This window comes from Alosa alosa, chromosome 4 (assembly GCF_017589495.1).
Source record: "Alosa alosa isolate M-15738 ecotype Scorff River chromosome 4, AALO_Geno_1.1, whole genome shotgun sequence".
Lineage (NCBI taxonomy): Eukaryota > Metazoa > Chordata > Actinopteri > Clupeiformes > Clupeidae > Alosa > Alosa alosa.
Genome location: NC_063192.1, coordinates 24,757,257 through 24,783,483, shown reverse-complemented (window position 1 = coordinate 24,783,483; position 26,227 = coordinate 24,757,257). Strand labels below are relative to the sequence as shown.

The 26,227-nt window shown below is 39.1% G+C and overlaps 1 protein-coding gene across 1 annotated transcript; it reads right to left on the bottom strand.

Moving 5' to 3' along the window:
* Positions 1-2,800: 2,800 nt before the first annotated feature.
* Positions 2,801-25,034, bottom strand: foxp3b (forkhead box P3b). The gene is made up of 13 exons (XM_048241185.1): positions 24,990-25,034; positions 22,793-22,955; positions 22,058-22,132; positions 17,424-17,535; positions 10,546-10,705; positions 10,272-10,373; positions 9,981-10,068; positions 9,678-9,752; positions 9,219-9,384; positions 8,970-9,046; positions 8,733-8,834; positions 3,115-3,236; positions 2,801-3,001 (listed from the first exon to the last, which is right to left on the bottom strand). The coding sequence occupies exons 2-13, from the start codon at positions 22,931-22,933 to the stop codon at positions 2,968-2,970; spliced, it is 1,254 nt and encodes a 417-aa protein (XP_048097142.1). The 5' UTR covers positions 22,934-22,955; positions 24,990-25,034; the 3' UTR covers positions 2,801-2,967.
* Positions 25,035-26,227: the final 1,193 nt, after the last annotated feature.

The window sequence follows — 26,227 nt, the reverse complement described above, 5'->3', positions numbered from 1 at the left end:
GGAAAGACAAAGGAGTCAAGGGCCCACCTCCCACCCCCCTCCTGTGCCCCCCATCACTACATGTAATAGCTGTTGCATGAATCAGACCAAATGGGACAAAAATTACAGACTGTGTGTATGGAGCGCTGTCTAAAAGGAAATTAAAAAAAACACTGACAGAGGTGATCCGTTTTCTGCTTTGACAAACCTTCTTTTAAGTATACAGATGAGAGTGGGGAGGACTGTGATTATGGTCTGCCTGTCTTCACTTCAGAGAAAGGCTGCCCATTAATAGGGCATGCTTTCCCTGCCGGTGAAGGAGTGAGAGAGAAAGCCCCTGAGGACATACCTGGCCGAATTCCCCCTCCGCATTTGCAGCCTTGTGTTGGTGTAATGAAAACATTGAGCCCATAAAACATTGAGCCCAGTGGCCGAGACACCTGTTTGGTGGCTGGAGGCTGAGGAGCAGGAAGAGGCCATAATAAGCACCTGCCAGAATGAAGCACAGGCTTCAGTTTTTTTTTTTGTTTTTTTTTTGGGGGGGGGTGGGTGGGGTGTAATTGTAAGTACGGGCTACTTCCCAGGAAGTCAAGGCAGGGTAATTATTTGGGTCAAGTAGTGACAGATAAAGGAAAACAATGTCATACATATTAAGCAACAGAAATGCTTGGTGCCATTTCCACAATGAAAAGTAGCTTCATAAAAACGGTAAAGTAAGTAATTATATCTGACAACCATAACATTAGGAGGCTGGAGATACTATATAGTATAGTACTATAAGCATGTAAGAAACAATTGAATGGGCTTCTGTTAAAGAATCTGTGCTTTGTTCTCCTCACCTGTTACTGCAGTGCAGCATAGTAAGTGCATTTTTGACAAATAAAATATGTGTGTGTATATGTGCAAGTAATGTTCAGTTTTGGGTGTTAATCTAAACAGAAAATTGTTCTCTTAAGAATATCTTCTTATAAACTCTGGAAACTGTGCAGGATGCAATACAATACAGTATATCACAGATCTTGTACATTGGCTTCAGATACTGCAGTAATAATAACTGGAGGAAAGCTGGAGTTTTGTGTTCATTACTGTAACTAGACCTTCCTGTTATAGAGATTGACATTACAGTTTTTCTCAATTGTTTGCACACAAAAACTGGTACTTGAGACACAATGACCACAACATGTAACTCATGCACCAACCCCCTGAACCAATTCTGCTAAACTACAAGCACAATTCCTGCTTTACACTCAAATTGCAGTTCTAAAACACACTTTTTTCACAACACTACACACACAATGCATTTGGCACAATTTTCATGAAGAAAAGGAACACACTGTCATTCAAATTCTAAAGTGAATTGCCCTACTAGGCACACTGACTGACAATTAGCAACCAGAGCTTTAGCATAATGCTTGTGATGTGGATGAGGTGCTGTGGCCAGACCGAAACAAAAGAGAGGATGCAGCATATAATATATATATATTTACTGTAACTGTATGCAGTAAATTATTCTGTTGTTTTGTATGTATACCACTGTATGTGCAACTTTATGTTGGTTGGGACGTATTGTGTACATTGTTTTCGTGGGGAAAAATAACATTTGTTACAGTGTATTTGTGTGATGATAAAAGGAGAAGAAGTGTTTTACATTGAGCACATCAGTGTTCAACTGGTTTTTATAAATGTCTATTCATATGATCGTTTGTGTGTCTCATTTGAAAACAAAATACGATTTTGAGAAGAAATAACATTGTTTTGAATGTAAAGTTTGATTTTGCAGGAGAATTGAGGGGTTTTGCCCATTATTGTGTGTGTGTGTTTTGATTTGTGTGTAGAGTCCTTAGAGTATGAGGCATGCTTTCATAAAATGTGTGTAAACAATCGAGAAAAACTGTAAAAATAGGTACGATGAAGACATAATAAATTATCACAAATAGCAAGTAAAATACCCAATGCTATATGTAATTTGTGATGACAATTAAATCTTTCAGTCTTTCAGAGAGAGAGAGAGAGAGAGATAGAGAGAATGAGAGAGAGAGAGAGAGAGAGCACCACATACCAATCCCATCTCCTTAATAATGTAAGGTTGTTTGTATTAGGTTTCACAGATCAGATAGGCTATATTAAAAAAGGTGTATACTCACAAAATACTCACAAATATAAATATATTTGAAAGGGTAACCTCTTAATCAAAGGTAAGATCATTGTAGTTTCAGTGTAAAAAAAAAAAAAAAAAGTAAATTTTCCTTCAGAAGCATATTACATGTTTTGCCCTTTGCCCAACATATTTGTGTTGCCATTACATCTGTCCCATATAATTAATCAATACATTTGCTGATGAATAGGGTTATTTATCAAAACAATTCTGAATCATGTAAGCTTTCTATTGTTACAATAGGAGAAATGGCAACCACACCCATAGTTGCCAGACTGTCCTATGTTCTATGGCCCTCTTCTGGCTATAGGCTGAAATAACACCCAATGATCAAATTCATTACATTAAAAAAAAAAAACTTTTATGTGATATTCCCTGAACATACATCTTCAACTTGTTTGGTGTTTATATTTTGAACAACAGGATAAGTTATGAGTTGTACTTGCTGTAAGAACTGCCATGATGCAGCGGCATAACACTATGAATTTCTACATGTGAGCTCTATAGTTCACTCAAATGTGGGCTTTCTTCAAGCACATCAAGTACCACAGCCAGACACACGCCTCAATAAATAAACAATAATATGGGAATTGAGTTCTAAAGAGGTATTTATTTCATGAAGCAAAAAGTGCCATTCTCAAAATATCTACACATAGAAATGTACACAATAAGCAAGCCATTAAAAAAAAGAAACAGTTTGTGCTTTCAACTAAAATACAAATTCCTAATTTTTGAGGTGTGGGAGAACCTTAAATCAAACTATTATATTCTCTATTTATTAGAAAAGCTCCCATGTCCAGGCATCCATGATAGTCTGGCTATGGGAGGAGACTCTAATAGGGTGTCAGCCATCGCACCATGTAGTCCCTGCAAAACCACATTCATCCACATTATTTCCAACATCCTTCTTCTCTGACAGTCATATGTGTTTAGAGATACCTGAATACATGCATGTAGCTTTAGTGAAACGTATGACTCACCTGTTGAATTTCTGTTTCTTTCTCTTTTGGAACTCGGTTTCATCCACTGTCCACACCGCACCTTTCCCTCCCTCCACACGCACGAAGCACTTGTGCAAGCTCAGATTGTGACGGACCGCATTCTGTTGGAGCAGTGTGCAGCGGTTAGATCAAGTATGTGATATAGAAACTACGAAAACAACTACAGAAACTCCACATCATTTTCACATACCCCCCCCAAAAAAATCCCAGTTACATCCTCACTTGCAGATATAGTGATCAAACAAAATACCAAAAAAGGAGCCGCACTACCAAGGTACCGATTCACTGACTCATTTGAATCCCTGAGTTTCAATAACGATCTTAGTCACTGCACTACAAAAACTCCTCATTTAACCAAATGTTATTAATCATATATTAAGATAAAACATCTAGTTGGTATTGTTTTTAGTATAAAAAGACTTACCAAGTGATTTCTCCTTTGATCATTTTCACTTAATTTAATAAGAATTTGACTTTGCACTGGCAGCCAAATTCCACAGTTAGTGAAACCTTACTTTCAAGGAGCAAAACATCAGCCCAGCTCTGCACAACTAAGCACATTGACAGCCTCACACTTTTTGCAAAACGCTACACACATTGATTTACAATAAATACATTTCTCTACTTTAAATATCAGATAATGTCTCCTCTTTGCAATTTCAAGGTATTACCTTCCAAAATACACAGCCATGAAGCAATTGATCAAACAACTATCGGTGTAAAGACACTTAGGTGCATATCTGTAAACTCAACAATCAGGCCTAAACACTGGGCAACAGGTGAGCCCTTGATGACAACATAAATTGAAGGCAATGTAGCACAGAGAGGAATAGGAAGAGACACTGTTTTGCAAAAAGTGTTATGAAATTGAAAACTGGGTCAAAGGCAGATAATTAATGTATGGTTTTGCAAATTTGGACTGGGGTCATGGTGTTTGAGTGTTTTAAAATTGTGTGTAAGCAATTGAAAAAACTGTAGTGTTTTGAAAAACGTCCTCAATGTACAGGTCTGATGTGTGTCATTCTTGTACTCTAAATTATTTACTTACTTGAACAATATTTCTGGAAAGAAAAACCAAGCAAACACCATATCCTAGTAAAATGTGTTTTGCAATAGTGCAATAGTGTTTATCTAATTAAACACCATCAGATCATATGATGGATGTGTTTGTGATATGACAACAAAATAGAGTTTTGATAAATAATTGTATAGTTTTGATGGAAGTGTTTCATTTTACGAAAGATCTGAGAGATTCTGCTAGGGCTGTAGTACTCGAGTCCGGTCTTAGACTTGAGTCCGGACTCGAGACCGTTTTTCTATGGTCTCGGACTTGTCTCGGACTCGCTAGTATTTGGACTTGGTCTTGTCTTGGTCTCGGCCACTGGTCTTGCCAAATATGGCTTTTGGTCTCGACCAAGTCCAGGTGTCTTTAGGGCCATCAAAATTAACGTGTTAATCGCCGCGATTCATTTTGAAATACATAATGCATTACAAAATAAAAGTTTTTTTTTACTGTCTGTGGAGTTAGCTGAAGAGGAACCAACATTTAGCCAATAAATAGTACTAGCTTTACTGCAAACTTTTCACTCTTGTTAGATAACGTTTACAATGTCAAAATGCACCAACAGCAACAGTTACATAAAGATGATACTTTTCGGGTCCTCTCCATTAAGATCCAACTTGAACGTATGCTAGGCTACTCCATTTAATTGAGAGTCGTCTGAGCGCATACAAGAGGGAGAGAAAACGATTGGCAGGCTCCAGCTGGCTTGTCGTTGTTGATGATAATTGATATCTCCTTTTTAATATAAGAAACTTATAAAAGGAAGGCAACAAAGATGAGGTTTGAGGAGATTGCGGATTTATTCAATTTCCACTAGTGACCAGTTATAAACTGTGAGAGCCAGGGCACTTTGACATGTAGGCTGCACTCACTGTGAATTGAAAAATGGACAAAAATAGTTGTCTTTGCCTTTGTGTAATGGAACTGGTGAGTCTTGAAGTCTTCAATAATTTGTTTACATGAAGCACATATAATGCCGACTGAAACACATTCCACTCAGCTAGCTAGGTCAGGGGTTCCCAAACCTTTCCACGACAAGGCCCCCCAAATACCACTAGGTTCTGGCCAAGGACCCCCTTGATGTGTTATTACCGTATTTTCCGGACTATAAGTTGCACTTTTTTTTATAGTTTGGCTGGTCCTGCGACTCAGGTGCAACATATATATATGTTTTTTTCCTCTTAATGACACATTTTTTGACTGGTGCGACTTATAGTCCAGAAAATACGGTAAACCCATCGACAATACTACGGCAAATGTAAAAATACATTAAGCTAATCCTAATAATTATTTTAGCCACAAGCACTTCGCGATGGAGCATACAGGGTGTAAAAATTGCGTTTGGGGCTTTCTGCTATATGTGAGCTATCACTCTACTATTATTCATTATGGAAAATATAATGTTCAGATGTTCAGATATGCGACAAATTATTATAATGGCATTATTTAACAACCCTAATAATAATAGGTATATTTTCAATTTTTCAAATATTGCTTTTATTTTTCCTTCCAACTTGCTGAGGCCCCCCTGGCACCCCCTCACGGCCCCCCAGGGGGCCCCGGCCCCCACTTTGAAAACCACTGAGCTAGGTGACTGGCTCAGGCTCATCATTCACTTTTAATTGCAAAGAGAAAATGTCTAGCTAGCATCATGTCATTACATGCTTCTATTTCCAAAGGAATGAAAGCTGTTACCAACTTAATATCATACTTATCATTGTTAATATTGTCCAATACATGTGGTACAAACAATATTAGAGCTTGTGGACTAGCTATAGGCTATATTTCAATGGAACTGGTAAAAAAAAGATCATTATGAGAACGTGGCCACAATGGGCTTAAAGTGACAGTGCACCATTTACAAATGAGTTAAACAGCATCAAATGTGTAGTATTTCTTAAGAAATGAATACTTGTCTTTAAAACACAATTACTGTGTCAGTATTATCATTTAAATAATATAAAAGTGTTTTACTTTTACCTTTTCATTCTGCTACCTAGGTGTGGTGTTGTGTTAATTGTGTGTAGTGTTGGGCCCTGTTTTCAAAATTGTGCCTAAGCAATAAAAAAAAACTGTATTAAATTAAGTCCAATTATTTGATGAGAAAGCGCAAGCTAAGTCTCTTTATACTAAAAACAATACCAATTGGATTTTTTAAATCTTCATAGATTAATTAGACTTGGGGCCCTATCTTTCACCCAGTGTAACATGGCACCAAGCGAGATGCAAGTCTTGTTCCTACCCTATCTTACACCCAAGGCAGTGATGCATTTTTCACCATGCGCTCCAGTTCAATTGAACATTGCGTCCACAGGCTTGTCAATTCAATCATTACGGCACTGACGAGAGTCTAAAGCGAAAAGCGAATAGCACTGCTATTTTGAGGGGGCACTGTCACGAAATGTAAGCAGCCCTTAGTGACAAATCCCAGGAAACTATTAGTCTGCAGAATGAATATGTGTTGCTTTTTTCAGGCTATATTTCCAATTGTAACCCCTTGTCAGTCAATAGTGAAAGTAAATAACTAAGTGTAAAACTGTTTTGTTGTTGCCAATGAGACCACGGCAAAGTTAGTTTAAGTCTGAATAAGTTTAAATAATAGGCGAGTGCAGATGCACTCTGCTAGTCACACACATGTTTTAATAAAGCAAGTAAGTGGAATCCTGGTGTTGCATACACGGTTTCACGTGCAAGCAGTTTTCTTCTGACTGTTACAGTAAAATACCGATGCGCTGTTTGATGTCGCACTCCTTGCTCTTAAAGGGAATGACAGATGTCACTTTCATTGGTTTAATGGATGTCACACCCAAAACACACCCATAACTGATTAGGAAACATAAGAAAAACCCTTTTGAACAACCCAACCCTTTATACGCCGTCAAGATAGCGTTTTTGGACTGGCAACACCCTACACATATTTAAACCATACATTTCAGACCGTGCATTTCGGATCGACAGTTTTTCACAATTGCTAAAAACACATTTTTTGAAACCTTCCACCCTTTCTGAAAACTGTAAACACAAACCCCAAATCTCAAACTACATTCACAAAACCTCTGACAACCTCTGCAAAACTGAACAATTGCCTCAAAGTAGTTGTACCTGTGCTCAAAACCAAACATCGTCTTCAGATCATCTCACAAACACTACTGAGCAGTCAGTAGACACTAGTACTTCAAGCACAAGGAGAAATGTTCATTGTTTACAACACAGTAAATGCATTTTACATCCAAAAAAAGAAACAAAGCAAAAAGATTTAATAACTCAGAGGATTCAACATTTACTATAAATCCAGTAAAAACAAAGTATTAAGAATGGGGGTTTGTGTTTACTGTTTTGAGAAAAGGGTGGAAGGTTTCAAAATATGTGTTTTAGCCATTGTGAAAAACTGTATATCGGAAAAGACAGGCATTTCAGTAGTGTAAATGAGACATACATTGCCGTCTACAGCCTACAAAGTACTCTGAATTCCTCACTAATAGTTTCTGTCCATTGTTGATATGAACATGCACTGTTCAGCGACCTGTTCACATTCTGAACTAGCTTATATTGGTTGCGTCACATCACTTGAAAGTGTGTTGAATTTTGAATCCGTAAGGCCAGAAATGTAGATACCTAAAACAGTGGAGGTCTCATGTTGACAAAAGCCATTGTAATCAACAGCCGCCCCATTTATAAATACACTGAACTAAAAAGTCTCTGGTTTTAGCTTTAGCTGCCATTTGGTCTCTGCTCTTGTTACCCTGCTGAGAGCTTAACTCAGTCCTGGGCCTGTCATGGACCACAGGAAAATACCTGAACTCTAAGTATATTTGTCAAAGGAGAAATTATAATCTGCTTATGTTTGATATCATTTTTAAGTCAGTAAGTAAGTAAGTAAGTAAGTAAGTAAGTATAAGTATACTCTTTTGATCCCGTGAGGGAAATTTGGTCTCTGCATTTATCCCAATCCGTGAATTAGTGAAACACACTCAGCTCACGGTGAAGTGAAGCACACACTAATCCCGGCACAGTGAGCTGCCTGCAACAACAGCGGTGCTCGGGGAGCAGTGAGGGGTTAGTTGCCTTGCTCAAGGGCACTTCAGCCGTGCCTACTGGTCGGGGTTCGAACCGGCAACCCATCCTCCACCCTACAAGTCTGAAGCGCTAACCAGTAGGCCACGGCTGCCCCCATTTTTAAAGTCCTATTGTTCATACACCTTCAAACCTGAGCTCACCCGTGAGCTGCCCTTTATGCCGTCTCCTTTCAGTGGTGAGTCCGACGTGATCTCATATCGCGGTTCTCCTTTCAAGTCGTTGTGTTTAATGTATGGCATTTGTGCTTTCTTTGTGTTTACATTTTGCCACTTGTGGTTACCATTATGCATCACAAGTGCATCACCATGCAAAATGTGTTTTATTATATGAGAATGTGTTTGGAGTTTTGCAAAAAGAGTCTATGAGATCTGTAAATTGTGTTTTATGGTTTAGTGTTTTAGACAGTTTGTTTTAGATAGTTTGTTGCAGTGTGTGTGTGTGTGTGTGCCAGGTGTACCTTCCAGGCTGAATTGTTGTGTCTGAAGTAGAGGAACATTTGCATGAACCAATTATAGATCTCGTTGAGAGTCCGCTGTTTCTCAGGAGCCTCCAGGATTGACTGGAAACACACGTAAAACACATGAGAGGCATCACATTAGCACCCTCCTAAACGAAACTGTCAAATAACTAATGACAATGTGCAGATTATGTGTTATGACCTTTATAACAGATCTGACTAGATCAGATGACTAACCCATCGTATTAAGCAAGCGTAGGTGTATGGAGGTCGGATATTGGCACATTTGTAAACATCAAAGCTGGAAAGCATATCTGGGGGGAAAAATGCACAGTTGTCAGTGGATTAACAAGTGTGGCATGAATGGCTCTCTCCAAGCCAGAAAAAGAGTGATCATATAGTGGCGGTGTGTGACAGAGCCACCAGGTGTACATCAGATCTATCCCCGTGTCTGGTCATTTATCCAGGCAGAACAGTGGGCGGTACCTGGCAGCAGGTGTGGGTGGGGAGTGTGCCATAATTTTGGAAGCCCCGCTCCACTGGCTCCTCGCTGGCACACTCTGGCACTCCATATGCCCCCTCTGGGTCGGCCTCTCTCTCTGCCAGGCTGGCAGGCAGGGCAGAGCTGGCATTCTGCACAGGATTTCACCAAAACAGGTTATTCACTCATTCAGTCAGTGTTGTGTAAACAAAAAGGCTTTTACATAGGTTTGATATTTGACTTGACATTGAAGAAATACACAAAAATATTATTCTGTCAGCAATGCTAAAAGGATTTTTTTTTTTAAAGAAGTGACATTTATACTGATTCATAAATGCTCACATGAATACAGTACAATCATATGAGTCAATCATAAGAACTACAGTATAACTACAAATGCAATGTTTGTGGATAAGTCTGTTGTTATAGTGGTGTACACTAGGCAAGATGATCCAGTTACTCACCGAGGTTGTTGATTTTGGGTCAGATAGGTTGAGGTGACGCTCCATGGCTTGAAGTTTCTGTTTCTCCAGCATCAACTTAGAACACAGGTCACCGTAAAACATTCACATCCCGTTTGACAAACGTGACACTTTTACACAACATTACAAACAAACAAACACAGTGACCGCACGGATAGACAGGCCTACTTTTTGGACTTTAACCCTTGTCTTGTTCTGACATCCTTTGTCATGGTAAAATGCAAAGCATAGCATTATGTATAGCATATGATTATGCAGGTCAGAAGCCACTCTATGAAACCTAACCTGGTTCTCCATGCGCTGCACCAGATCTCGCTGTACCTTCCATTGCGCGCTACCTTTGACATCGAAAGTGTGGTCACTGTCAAGGTGCCTGGCAAATTTGAGAGAGAGAACGGTACAGTGGCACAGTTCTCATTACAGTGTTACAAACTTAGTATTTACATACGGTATTACATGTATTTCACAACAAGATGACCGCAAATGCGTTTGCATATTGCATAAATACGTTATTGTTGTTGTTCATGATGATGTATGCAGTTGTTATGGAAATCCCGGTGTAACCGTGTCACTTACATTAGGAAATCTGCATAGTCTTCAAATTTCTCTTCACATCCTGGCCATTGACAGAGTCCGTTGACATAAAGTGGACTTTGGTTTTCTGAAGACTGGAAACACCTGTGCAAGAGAAGACATCAGGCTATGGATAAAATCATCACTGTCTGCCTGCTGAGGCTTACAAACTGGACGTTACCGACTAAAGCATTTCACTTACTCACTCACTGTGTTGTCAGGTAGGCTACACTAAGACATTATCTGACCCAGAATCAGAATTTGACAAAGTATGTACTTGTGAAGTGTGCAAGCCTTAGATCTTCTTTGTTGGCTGAGTATCCAGGACTGGGCTGTTTCCCCAGCACATTTAGACGGCTGTCCGACTGATGTTGTGAGGAAACGTCTGACCACGTGAAACTTCTCATCTGGAAAGGAGTCTGACCATCTTGGCTGATCTAAAAAATGTAGGTTTGTTATTCATATTGCATTATAATACATAGATGTGGGTGCATGTACCTATCAAGTAAAAGCTCTTTATATAGCCTATACAGTACAAAGCCATCGTAAATATGAAAGAGCTCTTGAAATCAGTGGTAATCAGTGTTAGGGAGATTATGGGCTTTGTCTTGACGATCAGAAACAGATGGTCAGAGGAAATACCAAATTCGGGGTGGTTTTGTTATAAAGCGCCGGGTTCTACACGCAAAAAGGTTGTTCTTATGTTTCTTAATCAGTCATGGGTGTGTTTTGGGCGTAACATCCTTTAAACCAATGATAATGACATCTGTCATTCCCTTTAACAGCAAGAAGCGTAACTTCAAACAGCACATTGGTATTTTGATAGTCAGCGGGCATTTGAAGGAATCTGTTTGCACTCGAGACCGTATGGAACAGGGCCCAGTTCCCCGAAAGCATCTTAAGCCTAAGAGCATCGTAAATTCCCTCTTACGAAAGTCTTAAGATTTGCCGACTGTTTCCCGAAACCATAGTTGCTTAAGAACATTGTGAAAACACTTGTAGATCTACCAGTGCTCCAGAGTTCTCGTTACCGGCTAAGAGCGTCTTAACAGTATTTCTCACTGAGGTCACCAACAGGACATACAGAGGAATTACAACTTAGAATACATAATCCAACGTCCGTTCCCATTCTTTATTGTGTTTACCTGTGATGAATCAGATTTTAGGGTGCAAATTAAATAGCATAGCCTACATTTAATGGTCATAATAATGTGATGAAAAGCGGACAAAAATGCAATCAAGTTATGAAACGAGATGTTGCCAGAATAGGTTGCCATTATCTTTGCTAAGTGAAAGCTATATTTTATTAGGCCTATGAGGTAAAAAGCAGAGAAAGCAACATGTGGTTTAGTCTGTAGGCTACTGCATCAAAATCTACACATTTCCTCATTTTCTTACTAGACTTCTTTCTTCTTCAAATGTGTTCTTAAGTGACACCGCGAAAATTTATTGCATGGTGCAGAACAATCTAATCTTAAATAATTACAATTATTTATATCTGTATGTGGTAGGCTATATAACCTACTTGGGATGCTTAAATGCAGATGTCAAAGTGTTACTATTTTCGTATTGATGTGAATTAATGTGTAGATCCGAAGTTTAAACTGTAGGCCTAGCTGTGACGTGCAGTCACCTGACATCACCATCAAATCAGAGGACATTTCAGAACTATTAACGTGGACAGCTCCCCCTAAGAGCATCTTAAGAGCAGTGCACGCGTTCTGCCTTACGAGCATGTTCGGGAAACAGTCGGGAAAAACCCGAGCGATCATTAAGATGAATATTTCGGGAAACCTAAACCATGCTTTACTAAAACCTTTTTGTGACTAGCAGAGTATAGCCTACATGCATCTGCACTCGTCTATTATTATGACCATCACGCAGCAAAGCGGCGGTCATATAGGTTTAGTCAGATTTTTTCTTTTCTTTTTCGCATGTCCAAATTTCCGGTAAGGATTCCCGGGACACTGAAAGACCGGGGTAAACGAAACTTGGTGGGCATGTAACCCCATATGGATAGCATGGAACCATCGTTTTTCGTTTTGATCTGTAGCCCCCCCCGAAAGGAGGGTAGGACAGACACAGTTTTCTGTGAATATCTTGAAAACCGTAAGGTTTAGGAGGACCATTTTTTGTATGTTGATCTCAAGGGGCCATGTCAACCCATTCCATAACCACTCATTTCATGTATAGCGCCACCTAGTTAAACACAAAAAAGTAAAAATGAGGTGTTGTAATCGCAGGTATCTGTGACCTAACATAGTCAAAACTGCACGAAATGGAAGTGTAGGATCCAGAGGTGGGACCAAGTCACTGTTTGGCAAGTCACAAGTAAGTCCCAAGTCTTAGCACTCAAGTCCAAGTCAAGTCCCAAGTAAATACAGAGAAGGGCAAGTCGAGTCCAAGTCCAAGTCTCATCAAAGCCAAGTCGAGTCCAAGTCCAAGTCCCAATCTTTTCAAGTCCTGAACAAGTCATCAGGTACTCTTCACTTAATAATGGCATTATTAGACTATCGATCATAATTTTAACACTTCCATCTAATCCACAGATTTTTTTTATAAATACAGATTAAAATATGTTCAATGTTTCTGTCTTGAAATCTTTTACGATATATGCATGCACATACAATATACACATGTGCATACCTGAGTAATCTGTACAAAGCGGATAGCTACATGACAAATATATATATTGTTTTTCCAAATTGTGGAGCACACTGTAAGTATGAGTAATAATTTGACTGATGGCATTTCACCGCGCTTAGGCCACAGATTTGCCTGCAAACAATTTATTAGGTTGTCTGCCAGTGGCGACTCATAAGGAAACCAAGGTCAACACTTTTATATTATTTAAATGATAATAATGACACAGTAATTTTGTTTTAAAGTATTCATTTCTTAAGAAATACTACACATTTGATGCTGTTTATCTCATTTGTAAATGGTGCACTGTCACTTTAAGCCCATTGTGTGCCACTGTCCACACATTCTCATAATGATCTTTTTTTTTTACCAGCTCCATTCATATGGCTAGTCCACAAACTCAAACATTGTTTGTGCCACATGTATAGCACAATATTAACAATGATAAGCATGATATTAAGTTGGCACAAACAGCTTTCATTCCTTTGGAAATAGATGCATGTATGACATGATGCTTGCTTGACATTTTCTGTTTGCAATTAAATGTGAATTATGAGCCTGGTAGCCAGTAGCCACCTAGGCCATCCTTAAAAATATTTTCGTTTGCCGTAACCCGACCGACCCTGTCAATTTAGAACCGACCCAAATATTTATTTTTTTCCCCTTTTAGTCCGACCGACTTGCCGGTTGTAAACTTGCGTTAATACCGACCGATTGTTTTTTTTACTCTAAACAACCAATACAAATGCAATAAAATAATATTTATTTTAGTAGGCCCAAGTATTGTGAATATAAATTGCCTACATGCAAACGTGGCTCACTTAAAAAAAACACCTGTGGCGTCATCTCTACACCATTGGTTTTACGCATGTCACACTATGGCCTACGCTTCGTTTCATTCACACAAACTGATAACGCTGTTACGAAGTTCTGGAAGAACTGTGGCCAGATCTTTTCTCATCCCTTCTCCCCCTAGTCTAGCGGTGACCGTGTCGGAGTATTGAAATTGGTTGTGGTCTATTCAGCATTTCTCAAAATATGGGTCCGCAACATGGAGACTGCTGGTCCGCGGAGTCGTGGAGTGAAATTAGGCCCGGTGCTTCATCTGATAATTTGCTGCGCAGTTGATTAAGAAACCGCGGATCGACGAAAAAAGAAAACAAACGTTTCTGCTATCGATGTCATTAAACATGGAGCCCTACAATTAAGTGGTGGTATGAACATTCATTCAATGTGCGTCTGCGCGAGAGAAACTGAAACTAATCGATAACGTTGGTATCAAAGCTCCGCTTCAACCTGTTGGAAGGCTATTTATTTATTTAACGAAACTTAATAGAACGACGTTGTTTTTTGGAACTTCCTTAGAAACAGAGCAGAGACTGTAAAATACACTGTATAGCATTGAGTATCGTATAGTCAAATTTCAATATAACGTGGCCAAGAGCTATTGTAGCCTTCTTTCTGCATACATGTAGATGAGCCCTATGACCCAAAAGTCTGCCATGACCGGGCCTCAGGTCAAAGAAGTTTGAGAAAGGCTGGTCTATATAACCTGCATCAGAATGAGGTTTGCAATGGTGCGCCTGAAGGCACGGTTTGAAGACCCAGTCAGTTACGTCACAATATGCACATTTGTGTAAATTCATTCCTACGTAATCACCATGACCAAAATTGAACTTTTTTACTTTGAATCTTGAAAAAAAAATATTGACCTACCTACCGACCCATTTTTAATTGTTTTTGGCTGTTACTGCAAACAAAAATATTTTTAAGGATGGCCCTAGCTAGCTGAGTGGAATGCGTATGCGTGGCATATCAATGTGCTTCATGTAAACAAATTATTGAATAGGCCTACTTCAAGACTCACCATTTCCATTACACAAAGGCAAAGACAACTCTTCATATTCTTGTCCACTTTCCAAATCACAGTGAGTGCAGCCTATGTCATAGTGACCTGGATCTCATAGTTTATAACAGTAGTGAGAACCGGATAAATCCGCAATTTCCCCTAATCTCGTATTTGTTGCCTTCATGATTTCCTTTTATACGTTTCTTATATTTAAAAGAAAATATCAATCACCATCAACAATGACAAGCCAGCTGGAACCTGCCACTCGTTTTCTCTCCCTCTCGTGCGTGCTTAGATGGGGTTCTCAATTAAATGCAGTAGGCTAGCATAAGTTCAAGTTGGATCTTAATGGAGAGGACTCGAAAAGTATCATCTTTATGTAACATGCTGTTGGTGCATTTTGACATTGTAAACGTTCTCTAACAAGAGTGCAAATCAGTTTGCAGTAAAGCTACTAATTATTGGCTAAATGTTGGTCGTTTCTCTGTCTCTTGGTGCCCTACACACAGTGCGTAACGCATGTGGGGGTAGCGGCAGCACTAAACTGTGCTCTGGACTGGCCGCTTGTCTCCTCTCCGCTATTTTTTTTTTTAGTCGCGGAGGGAAAGCATCTCTGGGGTGACTGGTCCATGATCAGGAAATTTAGTTTTTGACTCGAGACATGTCAAGTCGTCACAAGTCAAAGAGGCAAAGTCCGAGTCAAGTCTCGAGTGAATAGTATTCAAGTCCAAGTCGAGTCGCAAGTCGTGCCGAATTTTATCAAGTCAAGTCTGAAGTCATTAAAATCATGACTCGAGTCTGACTCGAGTCCAAGTCATGTGACTCGAGTCCACATGTCTGGTAGGATCATTATGACACCCTCTGAATGCACAACAAGTTTCGTGGAATTCCGTTCATGGGGGGCCACACAATAAATTAATTTATGTTACTATACACCAACTGGCCTGTAGGTGGCCGGAGACAGTTTTCTGTGAATATCTCGAGAACCGTAGAGCCTAGGAGGTCCATCTTTTTTTTGTATGTTGGTCTTAAGGGGGCATGTCAACCCATCCCATTACCACTTATTTCATGTATAGCGCTACCTAGTTAAAATTAAAAAAGCAAAAATTAGGTGTTTTCATCACAATATCTCTGGCTGACATGGTCAAAACTGCGCGAAATTGAAAGTGTAGGATCATTATGACACCCTCGAATACATGCCAAGTTTTGTGAAATTTTCGTTCATGGGGGCCTTACAATAAAATAATTTTTATGTGTACATTTAGTGACATTACACCAACAAAATTCCGGGACACTGAAAGACCGGGTACACCGAAACTTGGTGGGCATGTAACCCCACATGGATAGCATGGAACCATCGATTTTTTCGTTTTGATCTGTAGCCCCCCGCTGGACTGGACCCCGAAGGAGGGTAGGGCGAACACAGTTTTCTGTGAATATCTTGAGAACCGTAGGGCCTAGGATGACCAATGTTTTCCATTATGTTTGCCTCCAGGGGTCATGTTAACCCATTCCATGTGCACACATGTGCATAAACAGATACACACGCACACACATACATTCACAGTAATCATCACGGTAATGACACATACTCACACAGTAGACATATATATGCATGCATGCACAAACAGACATCGCATGGCAAACACACAAGCACGCACACACACACACACACACACACATAAACATAAAGCGTGTACCGCGCACACATGCACACAATTCAAGAATTTCTCAGAATTATGAACAGGCAAGATGGGGTGGGGTTGTATAAAATGAATTTTACATGTGAAATATATGAACTAATCATGTTTTGGTACTTGTTGTCTAGCAGATACCAGTGAGAATTGAGTGTGGATAATGCAATTTAGTGAGACAGTTAGAATCATATAGGCCTTTCAGCGTGATTTATTTTTGTGGTCATATTTTGTACCGCTCTGCGGTACATCTAGTTTGAACTCATAGGCAAAGTGAAACTTTGCCATGGTCTCATAGTCAATGACAAAACAGTTCTACACAGTTAATTACTTTCACTACTGTATTGACTGACAAGGGGTTACCATTGAAAGCATAGCCTGAAAAAAGCAACAACTACCCCAATAACGTTCCAATGACTGAATAAAAACCCTAAGGACATTTATCCTGCAGAGGAGCTGCTGCTTACATCTCGTGCATCTTCAGCTGTGCTTTATATGCGCCATTCGCTATAGACAAGGTTTTTCTTGGTCAGTGGCTTAATGATTTTTAGAGGGTATAAGATAGCGATTTTTGGATCATGCCAGACCACACCTTCTGCCACACCCCTGGGCTCAAAGCTTAATAAAAGTGAAGCGCATGACGCAAAATTCGCCACTGACTGAGTGTAAGATAAGAATAAGCTTCGCGTCACTATAACAATAATCTTTGTGCCGTGTTTCTGATCGTCAAAATAGAGCCCAATGTGTGGGATGAAGAATTTCTAAAGTACCAATGTACCAAGCACATGTGATGTGGGAGGGTGAGATATATTTGTTAATATTTTTTTATTTGTTTATATTTGAATTACATTTGTTGACATATAACAAGACTTTAGAAGACTAAAGACTCTAGAAAAAAGAAGACAAAATAAAATGATATGTATAAAAATCATATTAATAGTTATGATCTCATGATATTTTGGCACACACCTTGTTGCAGAGGATGAGGAGGTCGTCTTAGGACTGAGGGTCTACTCTGAGTGACCGTGGGGGTCAGTGACGCCAGCTGCACAAGCTGTTTGCCCACCTCCTCACTGGAGCACTGGTAAAAACAACAACAATGTGCCATCAACAGGCCAAGCCCTCATACTATACAATCCTTTGGACCACTATACGGGAAAGATAAAGAGTCACTGTTAGGGCCTACAACAGACCCATGACCTTGCAGTACCAGTTTGAGGTCAATGAGTGTTGCTGGGTACTATCATCAGCCATGATTCAGCTCTGGAACCAACTTCCGGATGACATAAAAAATGCCCCAACTATAGCCAGTTTCAAATCTACAGTAAACTTAAAACCAAACTGTTCTCAGATGCTTTCTGCTAACTGATTAAATGCACTTCCGTTAATCAGATGCACTGTCTTTTAATTATTCTACTTTGTGTCTTTAATGTCTTTTAATAATTGTACTTTCTGAACTTCACTTTTTAAGCTTTTTTTTTAACTTTTATCAGCTATTATTCTTTGCTTTGCATTTATGTACAGTACATTGAATTAACTCTGTGTATAAAATGCACTTAATAAACTTGCCTTTGCTTTGCCTTGCCTACTTGCCCTCACCTGTGAGGACGTGGATGCCTCACTTTTCCATTTCTGATTTACTTTTGTGCTCCCTCATTTAGCACAGCGGTACTTAGCTGTTCTAACGGCAGTCACACATATGTTTAATACTTCACTCAGTTCTGGAATAGTTCCTTCTTCTTTTAAACTGGCAAGGGTTATACCTTTGCTAAAGAAAAGTACACTTAATCTAACTGATGTGAAGAGCTACAGACCTGTCTCCCTTCTTTCTTTCTTGTCAAAGGTTTTGGAGAAAGTGGTCTTCAAGCAAGTATGTGACTTCCTTTATCAGAATAACTTACTACAGTAGACCCTATACAGTCTGGTTTCAAGAGTGATCATTCAACTAAAACTGCTCTTCTGTCTGTGACTGAAGCATTGAGAGTAGCTAAGTCCTCTGCTCAGTATTCAGTATTAATTCTACTAGATTTATCTGCAGCCTTTGATACTGTTAACCATGACATTCTCCTTTCTATACTATCTGAACTGCGAATTTCTGGGAAAGCTCTTGACTGGTTTGAATCCTACCTTAAAGGGCGTTCTTTCTGCGTGTTTTAGCAGGGACAGGTATCAAAGTTTCATGACCTCACCACAGGTGTGCTGGATCAGTATTAGGGCCCCTGCTTTTCTCCATTTACACCACTAGGTGAAACCATTCACTCCCATGGATTTGACTCACTGCTATGCGGACACTCAACTTTACCTAACTTTACCTACCTATTCTCTTTAATGTAGTCTTATCAACTTTTGAAATTCTTTACAGTTAAATTTTATTTATTGTTTATTGTTTACAAAGCCCGGAAGAGCTCACTTTAAGTGATATTTTTTCTGGTCGTGATAATTTGTGAGCACGTTTTCCTTTAATTAAGCCCTCGAATTAATAAAATGTGAGCACGTTTTCCTTTAATTGAGCCCTCGAATTAATACAATGTGACCCCGTTGTAGGCCTAAATTGAGCTCTCGAAATATGTATTTTGTGCTCACATTTAGTAGGGGAGACCGGGGCTGGTTGGAACAGGGGCAGGTTGAAACACTGTTAATATCCAGGCTACTAGAGGGAGCTGCAACAAAATTCCAACACTAAACTGACGGCCTTATTGAGTAGGTGTAAACTCACATTATGTAACTGGTCTCCTGGTCATTAACCCTTTGGGTGAGAACAACTTTTAATTTTGTAGTGTCAAAACTTAGAATATGCACCTCCCACTAAATACATCCCTAGAAGGGTAATAGTTAGGGATATAAAAAAAAAAGATAGATTATAATTGATTGCTAGGGGACTCATCTATAATTTAAAATGAAGTTTGAAAACCTGGGGTGACTGATATTAGCAGGCTAACAGCATTTGTGCAAAAAAGTTTGACCCTAATGTGGGCGGGGCAGGTTGGCACACTGATTTTAGGGTTGGTTGGCACATACATTCCCTGTGGCTATTTGGTGACAAATCTATAAACTTTGTATTTTATGCATAAAATCATAATCAATCTTTATTTTAACATTGTTATTGTAATTACTGAACATAGTTTTACATTTGGAAGCATTTCAGACATTTTTAAACATTTGAAGTTAAAAAAAATTGGTCTTCCGCGGTGGGCCCTACTGAAGAAAAAACACACAGGAAAGACATCAGCAAAGCCCTACAGGCAGTGATATAGATGAGCACTTCAAACAAAACCAAAGAAGTACTGCAAAGGACTATAACATAGGTGTTCCAACCAACCCGACTACATGTGCCAACCAACCCGTGCATGGGGCAGGTTGGCACACATGCACAACACCACTTTAATCATAAATAACTCAAAACAAAGGGATCATTTGTTGACATTGAATGTATACATTTTGTAGCTGAGATCCCAAGCTTTCAGTTAATCACAATTTGACCATTTCAGCGCATTGTAAAGGCCGGAGAAATATAACCCGAGAGTGAAAAGTGTTCCAACCAGCCCCGGCTCCCTAATTTTCTCACCGCTCGCTGTGCTGTGGTGGCAACCGTGTTACCTTGACATGGACTAGGCCTACAGCTGTCTGTAACAGTTCATATTGGTAATGTGATGATAACCGTAAGCAGATAATTAAAGACTAGGTGGTCATGTTTTATAGCGGACTTCTACTCTTTGGCGCACTGTGGCGTCACTGTGGCGTCAACCGCCAGCTATGGAGACCCATAATGGGGAAATTCTACTAGGCTACAAAGGCTACTCGCGGGCTCTGTTGTAGCCTAATGACCGGTTTCCACTATCTCCTGGATTGTTGACTTAACTGTGAGGTCTAGAAGTCAATCGAAGCACATCACAGACAAGCTCCCAAACAATTCTACTTCTACTCTTTGGCGACTTTTGGCACTGTGGCGATCAACCGCCAGCTATGGAGACCCATAATGGGGAAATTCTACTAGGCTACAAAGGCTACTCACGGGCTCTGTTGTAGCCTAATGACCGGTTTCCACTATCTCCTGGATTGTTGACTTAACTGTGAGGTCTAGAAGTCAATCGAAGCACATCACAGCGACAAGCTCCCAAACAATTACAACACGTAGACCTACTGTTGGTACAAATAGGCTACTGCTTATTAGTAGTATAGCCTAATACCCACCTGAAGGTTCCCTCTAGCGCCCGATGGGCCTCACCATATAACCCACGCGCACACCAATGATGCACACAACGAGGTAAGCTTTGATACGGACTATGAAACGGGAGACATAAACAGTGTCGTTCACGATGCTCAGCTTCTCAGGCTATGTAGCCCAGCTCACACCTTTCGCAATAAAACACCACAGCTCTGCATACACTTGGACCTCAACAAACACTCAAAACTTCGGCAAACATTCAGCTGGACGATGTTGCCAAGGGGCCTGTACAAACACACACAATCATCTGCTATCCCACCTCCTACAGCCTACCTAACGGGGCTATATCCAGGTGCACTGCAATCAATGAGATTCCCTCTACGTCACTACAAGCGACACACCTCCCGACGTCATTCCCGGGGATACCCCTTGACACCACAGCATGTTTTTGTGCACACAATTTAATTTCTTCCCACGTTTTAATTATTCGTGGGTGCGTTTTAGTAGATCGAGATCTCGAATATACTATAACGTGCTCATGTTTACATGTGTCAAGACAATATTGAGTGCACGTTTTACAAATTGTGGCCACGTTTAGCAGATCGCGGCACACAATGTTCTATAACCATGTTCACAAATTGTGCTCTCGTTTTTAATAAATCGCGGCCCTCCGTTTTAGTAAATCGTATGCTTCGTTTTAGTAAAAAGTGCAGTCGTTTAATAAATTGTGCCCTCATTTTACTATGCTTAAAATGAGAGCTCAATTTAGTAAAATGAGCTCACACTATAGAAAAACGAGAGCACAATATAGTAAATTGTGCACACGATTTAGTAAACCGAGCGCACAATTTAGTAACACGAGCGTACGATTTAGTAAAACGAGTGCACAATATAGTTAAACGAGGGCACAATTTAGTTAAACAAGAGCACAATTTAGTAAAACGACCGCACAATGTAGTAAAACGAGCGCACATTCTCTCAACATGCAAAACATTTTGCGATGACCCCTCTAGGGCTCCGTACCTATACTATGCAGTTTCAGGTATTTTTGGCGACTGTAGAGCTCCCCCTAGAGTCGCGATATATTTTACTCTTGTAAATAGCCTGGTGGCTTGTTCCCCCTGTACACAATTAAATGCTTTTGTTGTGAAGGCGAAGGATTAACAACAGGCAAAAACTATATTCAAAGACATGTATCTACTGACAAGGTAATGTTTCATGATTCTTGCGAGATGTCTTCTGGTCGACTATTCTTGAAGTTGCATGGCTGGTTCTCTCATTAGCGACTCGCTACGGCTATACTGTAGCCTATGGCTATGCTAGGTGAACGATTCCCCTATTACAAGTTCGTTTCTCATCAAATTGGCTTTGTAAAGTTTATTAAGGTGCAAATCTTGCATAGTGTACCTTTAAGTTATAACTGTGCATTGAAAGTTACCTGCTGTAGTAGTAAAGATGTCTGAGCTGACCTGATCAAAGGGCTGGACAGTCTTAACATGAGAGGGGCAGAAATCTGTGGATAGAATAGACATTAATGTAATTAATGTAAGAATAAAAGTTGCAAACTAATTCCAAAAACAGCCTGACATTGTAATTAAGTGTTTTCAGGTTAAACTCCCTCACTGATTTATGTGTTAGGCTATAGGGTCCATTTGCCAATTTACATAGAAAGACATCATGAAAAATATCAGTTCCTCAGTTTGTCACATTTCACAACTTGACCTCTCATCCTTTGATGATATCACTTTAAAGGAACCATATGTAAGATTGTGGCCAAAACTGGTACTGCAATCACTTTCAAATTACTGTAGAACTGTGTATCCCCTCCCCCTCCCCTCTGACTCGAGGTTGCCAACCCAGATGCCGAAACACTACTGACTTTGTGATTAGTAGATAGGTGGAGGGTGGCGCATCAGGCCAAAACACAACATCAACATCCGTTGAGGGCTGCAACTTCACTTTTTAAATGACAATATCCTGGCCGGACTACTGTTGTCAGTGATATAAGGATTTGAAATGAACATGATTTTTTAATGTCTAGTGACATATCAGGGCCATGTTATGATTAATTGAAATACATTTCTAACATATGGTTCCTTTAACTAACTCCAGACAAAGTGCATCTACCATCCTCCCCACTAACGGCATGCTGCACATAATGCCATGCAGGTACCTGCACTGATGTGGTCAGGCCTGTAGTCTGAAGCGAGTGCCTCTGTAGGAGTGCTGGCGATGAACAGAGCACATCTCCGGGCTTATCCTGACACACAAGCGTGGGTTCATCAGAGTTCACACTCCCACGCCGAGACCTCATACTCTCACTTTTTGATGTTATACTGCAACATTACAAATACAAACAAAGGGATTTCTGACTAATATTTCACCACACAACAATGATATTCCTCTCATATAAAGAGGTAAATGTTCTTCATTGAAGTTTCTTAAAATAGCCTACTTTTTTAGCAAACTAAAACAAAACAAAAAAATGCCAACCTCCCCAAACATTTTTTGTCAGAGTTTCGTTTTTTCAGTAACAATGTAAACAAACTTTCAGTGACAATCTGTAAAGGAAGTATGAGACAATGGACAAACTTTCATATGTGAAGTGAAGATACAAATGTAAGCTGATTTGTCAGTGGTCTGATTCAGTAGTGAGTAAAACAGTAACATTCTTTAATGTCCTTTCTTGCTCAGTGAGAACACACTAGTGCTAGAAAGTTGGAGTGATATTTCTTGGCTGCTCACAGGTGCATGTGTGTGGTTGCGGAGGCTGTGCTTTTGCAGTGTTGCACTGACATTACCGCTGCCAAAACCACTAGCTCCATGTGTTCTTTTTTTTTCAAGAAACATGCAACCCCCACTTTGATAGTTTATCTCCAAAGTTCATTATTTGTATCCTCATGTCTAACAAAAGCAGTTGTTCGATATTACCCTGTCAAAAAAGCTGGGCTGGCACCGGCCATCAAAATTTAAATTTGCAGCGAAAAGGAAGAAAATAAAAGCAACAAAGACAACAGGAAAAATAGTCAGAAGAGAAAGTGCAACACATTTTTGTGGTTGACACAGGCCTCTTTTCATTCACAGAAGAGAGAGAAGATTTTCACCTGTGTTCAATCTTTACGGAAACTTTTCCGACTTAAAGTAAACATATTAATAATATGTAGCCAAGGATCTTTGAAATTTGATCACTTTTTTAGTAACATAGTAGTCATCTTACATGAAACACACTTTGCGTGTATTCAACTGTAAGCACAGCAGAATAACATCTAATAGTTCCTAACTGGCATCAACAGATATGATACTTACAGTAATACTTCATATAACACTTAACATTTATATCTTATTCTTTTATACATTTAAAGCTTATTCTTTATTATTCTATATGTAGTCAACCTTTGTGAATCCTAGATATTGTTCTTTAGCTGAATGCAATTTTATTTTTAGTATCTTACTTTTTAGCTTTGTAGAGCAATCATCTTTCCGAATGAATTCTAAAACACATATTCTTATCTGTTGCTTTCAGTTTAAACAGTGGAAAATTACGCACAACATCCGTTGCCATTTCCTTTTAATGAACTGCGCTAAAGCCTGACTTACACATTTGATAGAATATCATTCAGAAATACTAAATGATAAGTAACTGGTGAGTAACCAGTACGGCCTATGGTCCTTTTTCTTGTTTTTTTTTTAATGCAAGTTAAATGGAATGCCTATTCTAATTTAATTAACAATCAGAAATTACCACAGCTTGAATACTAATGTGTCATATACATGAGTTTGTGAGATAATAATTACATACACAAATACATAAGACACCTACAGGAGTAACACCATTTTCACTATTCCATTAGACTTTCAACTATTTCACATTTCTATTACTCCTTTGCAAAAACTTTCACATATCCAGCCATTTGTCTCTACATTGCAAAACTAATTTTGACCCAGAGTAATATTAAGACAAGAGGAACTATTCACTGCAAGATGTAATTTGGAATATATACTACTTTGGGATATACATGCAAATAAAACATATCAAAACAATGATAAATGCATGTAGATGAAACAATGACAAAAATTGAAATAATATTATTCTGGAATTGTCATATATCAGCCAACAACCCACAACACAAAACCAGCAAGAATATTCCTTGACATAAACAAGTGTATCAAGTAATGAGCTGTGTACTTCTGTTCCAGCTGTTTGATTTAAATCACTGATTGAGCTATTGTTATTATGCCCATAATAAATAACTACTCAAATAATCCACTTTCTGGAGTTGCATCAACTTGATTTGAGCAAAGCGAACAGTCCGAAAGAAAGACAACATTCCTTCTCAAGCTGAGAAGAGCATTTCCCGGCCCACACATACCTTGGTCAGCTTCTCACGTTCCTTTCTGCCCACACAGTCGCCGAGGTGCCGCTGCTCAAGAAAGGTGATGTTGAACTCTACATAGGTGTACAATAAAAGTGATGCTGAAATGGAGGCAGATATATGTACTGCGAAAACTGAACTTGACTGACAGTAGTGGTATATCTACCTGTTCTGAGTGCAGGCACACTCATGACGTATTGTGCGTGCAAATCTGTAAACTCTACATGCTGTCTAAAGGAAGTGGGTTTGCATGGAATACAATCAAATCACTTGGAAGTGGAAGCTTAGAAGCCCCTGCAATACAATTGTAACTGCACCTACTGTATATCTAAACTCAGCCCTTTTCTGCATGCATATATAATAATAGTGTTATTATATTCACTACAGTTTACGTATGTGTGTTTTAAGTTTATTTGTTAAATGTTATTTTAAATTTAAAAGTTATATGACATATCTGACACATTTGACATAAATCTTTATATTTACAAAAATTCTCTTTTCAGACGATGCAGCTGTCTCAATCTAAAACATGCAGGTTTTATAAGAAATACAAACCTGGAAATGGATATATAATGAATTCTATGGATAGAATGTAAAAAATTATATGTTTCTATATGATGGAGTTGCAGATCATAAAATTTCACTCACCACAGGTGTCTTCCTCTAGCCTGATTATATAATCACCCTTAGGCGTATTTATACTGACAGGACAGAGGAAAAAAATTGTTTTTCAATCAAAGTGGGAAATGATCTCAGTGACCGCAAACGACTTCCTCACACAAACACATTTAGGATAAACAATTTTACATAACTGCAAAAATACATTTTCTGAAAATTCTATGCTAACCTTTTTTACCTTTTATGTGTTTTTCTGAAATGTTTTCGAATTGCTTCACATTGCTTCAATGATTCACATTGCGTGCACACACACACACACACACAGTGTACTGTGACATTAATCCTTTCTGTTTCTGTAACGATTTCTTTGTTTTTCAGTTCAATAGGCTATCATCCACGTGATGGTTATTTGTCATAGGTAACACAAAGGATAATGACATTTTATGGGCTAAATTGTCAAAAATACTACGTCAATTATGGTCTGACTCAATATTTCTTAACTGTTTTGCTCACTTTAAGAAACCTCTGACTAAGCTGACTTAACCAAAACAGCTGACCTGATGTTTCACTTACAGAGTTAAAATACAATGTATTGAAACTAAACATTCCCTCAAGCA

What these genes read in the sequence shown, in the direction of transcription:
- foxp3b (XM_048241185.1), bottom strand. Translation starts at nt 22,933, where the DNA reads ATGAGGTCTCGGCGTGGGAGTGTGAACTCTGATGAACCCACGCTTGTG. An exon ending in GACTATGCAGATTTCCTAAT is followed by an intron (nt 10,069 to 10,271) that starts GTAAGTGACACG and finishes CAAATTTGCCAG; the next exon opens with GCACCTTGACAGTGACCACA. An exon ending in TGCAGCGCATGGAGAACCAG is followed by an intron (nt 9,753 to 9,980) that starts GTTAGGTTTCAT and finishes CTGTGTTCTAAG; the next exon opens with TTGATGCTGGAGAAACAGAA.